Source organism: Asterias amurensis, chromosome 11, assembly GCF_032118995.1.
Source record: "Asterias amurensis chromosome 11, ASM3211899v1".
Lineage (NCBI taxonomy): Eukaryota > Metazoa > Echinodermata > Asteroidea > Forcipulatida > Asteriidae > Asterias > Asterias amurensis.
In genome coordinates this window covers 7,396,770-7,409,106 of record NC_092658.1, presented here as the reverse complement: position 1 = coordinate 7,409,106, position 12,337 = coordinate 7,396,770, and the positions used below count along the sequence as shown (strand labels likewise).

The 12,337-nt window shown below is 37.2% G+C and overlaps 1 protein-coding gene across 1 annotated transcript in view; it reads left to right on the top strand.

The window, feature by feature from the left end:
* The window catches only part of LOC139944470 (E3 ubiquitin-protein ligase SMURF2-like), a 56,324-nt gene extending 44,504 nt beyond the window's left edge, over positions 1-11,820 (top strand). The window contains exons 12-16 of the mRNA XM_071941491.1: positions 195-332; positions 2,259-2,379; positions 3,212-3,413; positions 4,534-4,618; positions 5,146-11,820. Of these exons, the coding sequence (XP_071797592.1) occupies positions 195-332; positions 2,259-2,379; positions 3,212-3,413; positions 4,534-4,618; positions 5,146-5,245 (646 nt within the window). The 3' untranslated portion in view covers positions 5,246-11,820. The remainder of the gene's footprint in view (positions 1-194; positions 333-2,258; positions 2,380-3,211; positions 3,414-4,533; positions 4,619-5,145) is intronic.
* Positions 11,821-12,337: the final 517 nt, after the last annotated feature.

The following is a 12,337-nucleotide window of genomic DNA, read 5'->3' as shown; positions in this document are numbered from 1 at the left end:
GAAATTGTATTTTGGTTGGTAACCTCATTCTGGTAAGAATAATTATTTTGTGCTAAGCTACTTTTTGTGTTTAAAATCAGCTCATTGAATTTGGCCCTACATGTAGCTTTGTGAAATTGTGCTCATACATTGTAGTCACGTCTTGTTTTCTTCCCCTCTCCCTCTTCTTCTCCTTTTTTTTCTCCAACTAACAGTGACAATGACATCACTGGCGTGATCGAAAACACATTTGCCGTGGAGCATTATAGCTTCGGCCAGATGCAGACCCACGACTTGAAACCCAACGGCAAGAACATCCCAGTCACTGAAGACAACAAGAAGGAATATGTCAAGTAAGTCCACCACAGCTGAACGAGTGTCAGTAGTTTGGGAAATAATTGTCGTTTCCAAGACATGACAATCTATATTTGGTTTGCGGTAACACCATGTGTGTATCTACATGTACTTGCCAGGTAGAGTTTGTTCTTAGAGAACTGTCTTGCTTAATTGTACTACCGCGGAGTAGATTGTTTGGGTGTTCGGGAGACTTCTCAGTTCTGAAAAGAACTGTCCTGCTTATTAACTATTACCTGGGTGGATGGTAAAGAAATAGGCTGGGACTATTACTTTAGCTTATAGGATCGTAATTAACTGTACTACCACGGAATTGTCATTGATTGTTTTAAACAGTCACAATACAGTGGCAAATTTTCCTGATGCGTTAATTTTGTCTCAATTGAAATGGTTGTTATTACGATATGTGATATTTCAACATTCATTGCGTTGTCTGCTTGCTTCCTTATTGTATTTATATTGTTGCAGGTCTTGTGCATCAGCTATTTGTAATGTAGCCTAGTGGGCTGGTAAACTGTGTTTTAGTTTTACAAGCCCCTAGGAAGTCTTTAGTACCCCAGATGTTAAATATGAATCCATGATGTATTGAATGACGTGTTTTTAAACATTTATGTGAAAAGTACTTTTCAATATTCTCTTTGCATAGACGGTAATTGTTTATACATACATTGTTGCTTAAAGGCAGTGGACACTATTGTTAATAACTCAAAACAATTATTAGCATAAAAACGAGTGTTAACGAGTTATGTTGGTAGTATAAAAACAGTGTGAGAAATGGCTCCCTCTGAAGTGGAGTAGTTTTTGAGAAAGAGGTGATTTTCCACGAATTGATTTCAAGATCTCAGATTTAGAACTTGAGGTCTCGAAATCAAACATCTAAATGCACACAACTTCGTGTGACCAGGGTGTTTTTTCTTTCATTTATATCTCGCAACTTTGATGACCGATTGAGCTCAAATTTTCACAGGTTGGTTGTTTTATGCATATGTTGAGATCCAGCAAGTGAGAAGGCTGGTCTTTGACAATAATCAATAGTGTCCATGTCTTTAAAGCCATTGGACCCTTTCGGTACAGAAAAAAAAAAAAAGTTCACAGATTTACAAATAATTTACAGGGTTTACAGAAGGTAATGGTGAAAGACTTCTCTTGAAATATTACTCCATGAAATGCTTTACTTTTTGAGAAAACGGTAAAACAATATAAATTCTCGTTAACGAGAATTACGGATTTGCTATAAACACATGTCATAACACGGCGAAACGCGCGAAAACAGGAGTGGGTTTTCCCCGTTATTTTCTCCCGACTCCGATGTCCGATTGAGCCTAAATTTCCACAGGATTGTTATTTTATATATAAGTTGTGATACACGAAGTGTGGGACTTGGACAATACTGTTTACCGAAAGTGTATAATGGCTTTAAATAACGCTGTTTATTAATTGTCTTCATGTAATCATACTCATCTGTCAAGCCCAATGTCTGTCTAGTCTTTTGTCTATTTGGCCATCTGTTCTGTTCTAAGGCTGATTTGTGTAAGTCTCAACTCGTTTAATCAGCCTGCATACTCCTCTTTTTACTATTCTGTTTAAATTGACGTCTATTATTGTTTATTTTACTTTGTATTCGATTTGTTCCATTTTTTTTTTCAATTGTTGGTTTTAGAGTATGTTTACAAAAATTATACCTCAAATTGTAAAAATTGCTGATATTAAACAACTTTTGTTTAGTTTTATTAATTTTAATTTTTTTTTTGTACATCATATTATAAATATGTTCCCATTACTAGGTTTTCCATTTCTGGTCAAATGTGTTCATTATTACATAACTGTCTTCATTGTTAACCTGAGCTTTTGTTGCTTCTTTGAGCTAATTTCATTTTGGATATGTCACATGTTATTGTCATTAATATTATTGTTGTTGCTCGTAGATTGTTTGTGCAGTGGCGGTTTCTACGAGGCATAGAGCCACAATTCCTAGCATTACAGAAAGGTTGCAACGAGCTTATCCCTCAGCATCTACTCAAACCGTTTGACGAACGAGAGTTAGAGGTCAGTGGAAAACAACACCGCCAATAAAATATATTGTCATTCTTTCTCTTATCTCAAAGTTTTAACTTTCCATCCATAATTTTTTTGAAATTATCAAAAACTGAACTTGTTTGCTCTTACCCTTACACCGATGTGTGTAAGCACTGTGTTCTCGATACTTTCCCAAGTTCTGTGGTAAAGATCCACATGCAAAGCATTGGGTGGGATTCAAACCCACAACCGTTTCCATTCTAGACATCTGCTCTAGACTGGAAATGGTCATGGGTTTCGAATTTCACCCAACTGAATTGCCTGTGGAGTTTTAACATCTATTCAAAACCATACTTGTCTCTGAGCTAGCCTGCCTTCCAGTCGAACTTGGCTTTTGGGTAGCCTGGCTTGCCAGTCAAACTTGTCTTTTAGGAGGCCTGGCTAACTTGCCAGTCAAACTTGGCTCTGAGAAAGTCTGACTTTCAGTCAAACTGGCTCTTGTTTAGCCTAGCTTGCTAGACAAATTTGGCTCTTAGGTAGTCCAGCAGGATTGTCAAACTTGGCTCTTAGGTTGTCTGGCTTGCCAGCCAATTTTGACTCTAAGGTAGCCTTGCTTGCCAGACAATCTTGGCTTTTAGATACATGTAGCCTGGACTGCCAGTCCAACTTAATATTAGGCAACCCAGCAGGCTAGTCAAACTTGGCTCAATGCAAACAAAATAGAGATACAGCATTGTAACACTGACCTATTTTGTTTAATATTATTATTGGTTTATTAAAAATCAAACGTAGCAGCCAAAAGGCTGAATTGCTAATATCACCTGACTAAAAGGTTGAAAATTGTTTCCGTCTGTTCTTGTAGTTGTTGATCAACGGACTCGGCAAGATAGACCTAGATGACTGGAAGAGCCACACCAGGCTGAAACAATGCAACCAGGAGAGTAACATCGTCATCTGGTTCTGGAAGGCAGTCAGCTTGTTTGATGAGGAGAAACGAGCCAGATTACTTCAGTTTGTGACCGGGACGTCTAAAGTTCCGTTACAAGGATTCAAAGCGTTACAAGGTGAGGGGACGAAGAATGCAAAGATTTCATCTTAGTGAAACCACGTTGTCCTTTGAAAACATATTTATACTTCTTTGTTTATTCGTCTTTTGTGAAGCTGTTGTTTTGTTTCCTTTTGTACATATAGGCTGTTCCTTGACAGGCCCTGTGCCTCCACATTCATATATTATTGACTGTACTTTTTTTTATTAATTTTTATATTTTTTTATATTTTTATGCAAGTCGCCAGACACACAAGGCCTGAAGGCCACTTCAAGGTGTGGGCTACAATTATACTTTTCCAGAGGCCGTTGCTACCTACTCCTAGGGCTGAAACAGGGTTACCCCTTTTACAGTCCATACAGATTTAGGCTTGGGTATCATCAGTCCGACGCCTGGCCCGTAGAGCAGAAAGCACTACCTCCCATTATGATGTGTGGAAATAAACTGCTTTGAATTGAGTAAAAAAAAAAAAAAACTACTTGACTTCGGTATTAACAGATCTTGACTGTGTGTCTGTGCGGAGTAATTTTGTTGTTGGAGTTACAAGAATTTTTTTTTTAGAACATCAAAGTCATATACACCTATTTATATTTTTGAAATTGTATTTATTAACATTTTTTGTGTGTATTGGCATGATTGCATTATCGGTCCGCAATTTGTTTCTATCGTGCGTATCGGCCGATGAGCTAGCTTGTCATGTGCTTGTGCATGGGAAAATGTTGGAATTTTTCAGTGTTGAAAATGTCAAAAAACGTGAAAGACCTCGGTTTACATTGTCATTTTGCTTATATTCCTCTGTGTTTTACATTGTTGTGACAACGTTGTTGCCGTAGTTCATAATTTCTCCTAATATTTCTGTTTTATGTTTGCTTATTTTTGCTTGTTACTATTGTTATTTTTCATAATACTGTAATGCGAATTTGTATAGGCTTAATGTATATCTTGTTAATATAGAACTAGAAATAAAGTTATAAATTAACTCGTTTCAAAAAAATTGACTATTTGCACTTACATTTGTAAAAATGTACACAAAGGAATTGAATCCCAGATTGACAGACATGCATAGTGCATTTTGCAAGGAGGTCAATTGGTTAATTTTTCTTAGCAATGAAACTAATTTGATTTGAATTGTATTTAGGATCAACTGGAGCTCCTGGTCCGAGACTGTTTACCATTCATCAGATTGACGCTAGTACAGATAACCTACCCAAAGCACATACATGGTGAGTTTATAGATGACTAAAGCAGTGTGAAGGTTTTTCTTTGATTCTATTTTCGCAAGAAAATGGTTAGCGGCCACGCCTTGCATTTGGACCCTAGCATAGTCTATCCCAAAGTCTAACTGACAACACATTACATACAAGTATGATAGGCAGTCGGGTTGGCTCAGTTGTTTCTGACCCTGCAGAAATTACAATGAAGGTATAGTGAATACCTTTAGAGGCAACCATATGATTGTTTTAATCCTATAGAATGTAGCGTGAAACTAACATTTCAAAAGGTAGCCGCACTTTTTTAGGTACGTGTATCAGCCAAAATCAAGTATTTCCTTGCAGGAAAAATAATCCCTGATAGGATTACACATAACCACACTACTTCGAAGTGAAATGTTTCCCAAAATGCTTAATACTATCGAAAGCTGCTGTAGACTTATAACCAAAAGTTTTTATTTGCATTAATAGTGGGTACTGAATATATACCTCCTCTTTAAACAACTTCAATAACACATGTACTTTTCTTGACTCTGCAGTTTTAATCGGCTAGATATACCACCCTATGAAACCTACGAGAAGTTCCTGGACAAGCTGACATGCGCTATAGAGGAGACGTGCGGATTCACAGTGGAGTAAAAACATGATTCTTCATCAAGTTTCCCGTCTGCTCTCAAGAAGAAATGCCGTCTCCAAAGCTTCCTGCGGTTCTGTTTTTGTTATTTGCTCAGAGAGAAATGTGACTCAAGGCATCTCTTCTACAGATTAAGGAAAGGCGTTGTGCGGATGTTGTGAGGTTTTGATTTTGCCTTGCGTTTGGTGAGGAGGAACTTTGCCAGGAGAAGGAAAAGCAAAGCTTAAGGCCAGATGGAGAAGCTTCTTCTTGTAGGTTGTTTGAAAGTCACCTCGCTGGAAATGAATCTTGGCTGGATGGATTTTGGATTGAGACAAGGATAGGAAAGCTGGAGGTCAAAGGTTAGACCACTGGTCCCATGTCAGGCAGGGTTACCAGGGTGACCATTTCGAAAACAAAATAAAAAACATTGTCACGGAGGCGAAGAACCTTTTTAAAATTTATTTATTGGACCTTGTGATTATTTGTAAGATAGTTTCACGTGAGACTGTGACGTCGCACCACAGTGGAGTAAAAAACAGTTCACAACACTTTGGTTTCCATAGCAACGTGGAGTCACTTTTTTTTCTAAAGGTGTGTATATAAATATGTATAAAGGTATACTACATTATTTGTCAAGTGACATCTTGAAACATTGAATTCATTCATACGTAGCTCTTGCATTAATTATAGTTGTCTGCATATTGTGTTTCTTTTTCTTTTCGTTCGCTGCGAGGTACAAGTAGAAATCTGTTATAACGACATCGCAACACAGCATTGGCACAAACATACCTTATTAACATCAAGACATTGTTAACCCATATCGGCCTTGCTCTGGGGTTTCAAGTGGAGCTCGCAAAACACTGTTAGCGCCTAATAACTCAGGCCTGCAGACTCATCTTTGAAAGGGCAAGGCAATTCTTTTGGTTGCAAAGGGCATTTCCATTGGAAAATCTTGAAGTCTATGAGAAACGTTTGAAGGGGCACTAGGGCCAAGACATTGGGCAATTGAGGCCATTGGCCTCAGTGTATTGCCAGGGCTCGATTTCACCAAACACTCGGATTCATCTTAAGATATTTTGTCAATATCACCTTAGTGATTTACCTTGTGACATCACACTTTGCTTAGCAGTAAAGATTGATTCACAGCTTAAAATCTTAGCTCCCGGTGAAATTCGAGCTCACGGCCTGATTTTATGGAGCAGCATAAGCACAAAAATAAGCTAAGCAAAACAAATTATGCTAACTAGAATAAGGCTACCAGCCAAAATACCATGTCTCATGTACAATTTGTGACTGTTTTTTTTCGCTCATTATTCATTTGTAAGCAGTATTTTCAGCTTGAGCAGCTCTATGAAATTGGGCCCAGAGCTTACAACTGCAGAAAAATGTGTAGATGAACAAGACTCTAGCGTCTTTACAATAGCAATTATAATACACTAGAATAAATGGGTTTTGAGATTGCGTTTGAAAGCATCAACTGTTGGTGAGGATCTTATGGTCTGTGGTATTTGGTTTCAATTGACCCATTTCACCTGGCGTCATCATCAGAAAAATCTTGAATGCGCCATACTGGTGGGCATTTTCACTGTGTGTTTTCACATATAACTCTATGCATAGAGTATGCTGTGCGTTATGCAGTGAAGTGTGCATTTTAGGCGACGCGGCGTTAATACACGTAAACCTAACTTGGCCACCAACATGGTGAGCGTGGCACCAGTTGCCGCGTGTGACGCGCGTGCAAGGGGTCAATACTAGTGATAAGAGTTGGGCAACATGGCAAAGTAGATATCACATTAAAGAGAATGGGATGCTCTTTCCAATGGTATACAGCTTGTTTGGGTTTGTTTATTTGCAAGGCAGTAAATAATAAGGGAATCAATGTGTGGTGAAGAGGTTTTCAACTAGTGGTTTAATCCCAACGAGGCCTGGTTCTTGATAATTTTATTGAGACGAAGTCGAGGTAAATTATCAAGAACCAGGCCTCGGCGGGTTTAAACCACTAGTTTGAAAACCGATTTGACACACTTTGATTCCCATTCATAAATACCTTTTCGGTCAAAAACATCAATACTTTTTGGTCAAAAAGTAAAATAAATGCAAAAATTGTAATTGTTCAATGATTTCTTTCAACACACACCCCTCCAGCTATGAAATGGTAAAGCCCTCCGCCGCCCTCAGGTAATCAACTCCGTATCGCGTGATGTGGCACAACTGTTTCAGCCGTTGCTCTCGTCCAATAGGAATGAAGAAACTGTCTTATAAGAACAGGTGCAAGCTGGCGTGTCACGCCCATGTTTCAACACTTTTTACTGGTCGTAAACAAAGGTTTATACACTCCCACGTGACGCGCTCTCCACCAATAGGAATAGCGAAACTGTCTGAGGTATTAACAGATGATTGTTTATTGTAATGCAGTAATAAGCCATCAATGGGCTTAGGCAGGAACAGTGTTTATCCACTGTGACCAGTCAGAGGCGGATATGGGTTAACAAAAGTAGAATCCTAAATATAGTGCCCCAATGGTTTTGTGTTTAATCATAGAGAAAGGACCACTCTCTATGGTTTAATGGTTTACCAAAGGTTGCATTCTCATCCTGAGAATTTACAAATTTGATTACCCCTGACACTTAACGAATGCTTTGGACTGACAGCCCTACAATCGCAGGGTTGTGGGTTCGAATCCCAAGTAGACCATCAAATGCCACAAGGGCAAAAGAACAATAAAAACAAACTGCAACCTGCAACTTAAACCGTCAATAAGTTCATTTTATTAACAACAAATTTGAGAAGAAAGGATAACTGGAACCGTCCCATTATTTATGCCCTTCTTTATGGACAATTTTCCATGTCTTGTTATTGTGAGAGACATTGTCCGTCAAGATTTACAATAAGTTTTTTTTTTTAGAAACAGGTTTTGTCCAAGGCTTAATAAGGTAAACGAATGCAACCCCTGATTGCCTGTCTCCTAACTTTAATGGATTTGGCCAATAATCTTAAGTTTGCGAAACAAACCTCATAAATTTTGACCAAACGTGCATTTATAAGTTATTCAGTGCACACTTTAAACTTGAAACCAAAATTCTTAGGACCTTCAAAGAATTAATTTCAACTCTGCAAAATATGGTCTTGAAACTTCCCCCTTTGACTTGTCCAAATATTCCTTGGTTTAATAAGTGAACTGGTTTCCGTTGTTTGGTTTAAATTGTAATGGGACAAGAAATATTTAAAATAAATATATTTAATATCAGTTTGGCAAAAGCTGGACACTTCGAAGAAAAAAAAAAAGGAAAAAAATATTTATACAGGGTATTAATTAATTTTGTCAAACAAGAAAAGCTTATTTGATTTGAGAAATTTTAAATCAGGGACCATGTATAAAGGCTGATGATTTGTTACCCACTTAAAGCATTTGCTAGGACCCACAGTATGGATTACCCTGAAGTAAAAGCAATAGGTAGAAAAAAAGAGCTAAAAGTTAAGAGATGAAAATGCCTGCTTTTGTTTGTCCAAGTAAAGTTTTTTCTAAAAACAATTTAATGTGCAGGATTAATTGGCCAGTATATATGCATATTTATATATGAACTATATCTGTTGTTTAAGGTTAAAAATGTAGATTTAAAATTTTAAAAAACCCAATTGTTAATGCTCTTTTGTTCTCTCGGTACGGAGTTGAGCCAAATTTGTTAAATGTTTGAAATTATTTTAAGACCAATTTGTCACATTTTTGGTTGCTTTATCTCAAGCTAGATGGCTTTTTTGTTAGTTCGATGTCTTGAAATGTGTTACTTAATTTGACAGCTTGGTTTATTGCTAGTTATAAGTTTAAATGGTTACCATCCTATAAAGTGTGTACAGGATTTCACTGGTGCCCTGTTGCGTGCTTAGCAACAAATATTATCATAAATTGCATGGAGATGTAATTATGTACAGGAAAAGAAATCTCTAAAAATGCTTTCTCAAAGCCTTGCTCTGCCTTCATTCCTCTCAAACGCAAAAGTTTTTGTTGACATTCATGAAAAAGACTTACTAGGAAAATAATTTCACCGTCATGGCATAAAGTCCCACTGAACATTAACAAAAAGAACCACCCATACATTCTAGGGAAAAAGTTTGGAACCTTTCTCCAAGTGTTGGTTCTTCGAAGATCGTAGACTTGTTTCAAGTCTTAGTTCACGGTTATTCTTCTGCATCTCAGCCAATAAAAAAACGCCCCCCCCCCCCCCATTATTGGCTGTCACTCGCCCTAACTCGCAATCTGATCGTAGGCTAAATGTTGATCACAAGAGGGCTATCAGGACGACTAAAAAGCCACAATCAAAGTCTTGGAACCAAGTCTACGAAGATCGGTGTGGTCTTGACATTTTGAACAGTTTACTCTGCTCGTCTTCTCAGAACCATAGAGTTATATATAAAAACTAGAGGGTGCACTGGTGATGCGTCTTGCACAAACACGATGGGACCGCAATAAAACACGCGCGCTCGCCATTCTGTACGCGCGTTGAATATGAAGTACGCATTGGAGTTTGTGTTTAGTGCGCCCTCTGGTTCTTTATATATAACTCTGTGCTCAGAACCAACACTTCTCTCAAAGGAGTTTTTTACGTGGAGGATGCAAATGTTTGTAGCTCTGTACTTCCTGGGTTGATCAAGGATTTGCCACTTATGTTTCAGTGTAACATAAATATGATTGTTTGAATGAATGTTCAATTTTTAAATTTTTTTTTACACCAACCCTGTAATCACTGATGTTGGCACAACAGCTTTGAAAACCATTTTTTGTTTAACCACAAGAAGTTTGCAAAAATTTTGTATCCTAACAAACATCTGAAAACAAGTCTTCTCACGCTTAGTAGCTGGCTTATTGATAGCAAAGAATTCCTTCCCTGCAACTCTTTAATCCTATAATTAATTAATTTATTTATTTGTGTATTAAATGATTTGCCGGTTGGCATGGTGCTTTTGCAAAACACTTTCAAGAAGTAAGTGCTTCATGAAAAAAAGAAGGACATTTTGGAGGTTTAAACAGCAATTTAAAATAAATCGAGAGTTGGTTAAATTTGTTTTTTTGTTTTGAAAAAGAGGCCCCTCTATCATTTTGCCATTCTTTTATTTAAAGGCATTGCACACCTTTGGTAATTGTCAAAGACCAGTGTTCTCACTTGGTGTATCTCAACATAAGCATAAAATAACAAGCTGTTGCGAGAAAATGATGAAAGAAAAAACACCCTTGTTAGGTGAATTTGTGTACTTTCAGATAAGAATAAAAGACTTCTAGCTAGAAGTCTTTTAATATTTGAGTGAGAAATTACCGGTTTCTCCAGAGGAGAGGGAGTCGTTTCCCACAAAGTTTTATACTACCAAAAGCTCTCCAATGCTCGTTATCAAGTCAGTTCTTAAGTTAATATTTGTTTTGAGTAATTACCAAATGTGTACCTTCCCTTTAAACGAAAAAAGGGTTTCGCAGAATACTTTTGTTTTCTTGAATCCGTATTGATTGAAGTAAACATATGTTAAAGGCACTGGACACCTTTAGTAAATACCAAAGACCAGTATTCTCACTTGGTGTATCCAAATAATATATGCATAAAATAACAAACCTGTGAAAATGATGACCCAATTGTTCATCTAAGTTGCATGAGAATAATCAAAGAAGAAACACCCTTGTTGCACAAGTTTGCGTGCTTTCAGATGTCCAATAGAAGGCTTTAAGTCTGTCCAATAGCAGGCTTTAGGTCTGAAATATTTCAATACTTGAGTGAGAAGTTACCATTTTCTCAAAACTATGTTACTCCAGAGGGAGCTGTTTTTCACAATGTTACTTACTATCAACAGCTCTCCATTGCTTGTTACCAAGTAAGTTTTTATCTCCGCAATTACTATGAGTAATTACCAATAGTGTCCAGCCTTAAGTGTATTAGACTGTTACTAAAAATCCAGTGAATCGCTGTCAACAAACACAGTTTATTTATTTGTTAAATTGTAAACCCGGCGGCTCGTCTCGCCCCACAGTATTTTTTTCTCCCCAACTACGAGGGACAGTGTTCCGAGTTTCTTGTTTTATGATGGTGGTGGAATTTGAATGATGTACCAAAATGGCTGGTTGTAAAGTGGCACATTTGCATAAATTTCGCTTGCTTACATTTCATGGAAGAAAGGTTGGGCCTACTGAAATATCTAACGTAGGACTAGTAAAAGTTGAAAATGGCTAGAACTTTTGCTGAATGAAATCTGAGAATTTATTGCTAGGTTTATATTTGTAATTTCTTTTCTCCACAGTTGTCCTTTGGTTGTTTTTGTGATTGTTTTTCGTTTCTATTTCTTTAACTATGAAAAAAATTAGTCAATGCAATGTTAATAATATACTAGAAAACACAATAAAATGTAGACAAACTTTCATCATGTATAATAATATTCTAATCTCTTGAATATTTCTTTTTTTTGTAAAAGTCACAAGAGAGAGGAAGAAAAAACCTAAATGTGAGAAAAGAAAGTGAATGCCTAGAATCATAAGAGGGCGTTCAGACTGATGTACTTTTAAGTTGGTATGAACATTATGTGTGTGATAAATAAACTTTCATATGTAACAATTCACTTACAAGTAAGAGTTCTGGGTTATTTATTTTTTTAACTGAGAAGTCTAAAAAATAATCCGAAAAAAAGATCTTAGCGGTTGTAGAAGATGTAGCAAGACAGTTCTCTAAAGAACAAACTCTACTTGGCAAGTAGAAACACACATGGTGTTACCGCAACCAAATATATTGATTTTGTTGTCGTCCTTTGATCTAGACAAAATTAGTATATTCTTAGAGTTCTTGCACCAGTAAAAGGCGCTACATTGGAAACCAAAGAAGTTATCAGAAGACAGCTGCGCAGGGAAAGTAATCGTGGAGCTTCTTGGCCAAGTGGTCTAGAACACTGTGTTGGTTTGAATCCTGGCCTGGTTGTTCTTGTTGTTAGTGTCGGGTAATGTTGTTGGTGAAAAAAAAACAGCAAGCATCTGCTATAGCCGCAAATTTATCTCGTCTTCTGGCTCCAAAGCTGTCTTACATGTGCACTGTATTCAAGTTATGTCATTCAACAGAGTGTGGGTTCGAATCCTGGCCTTGCTGTTCTTA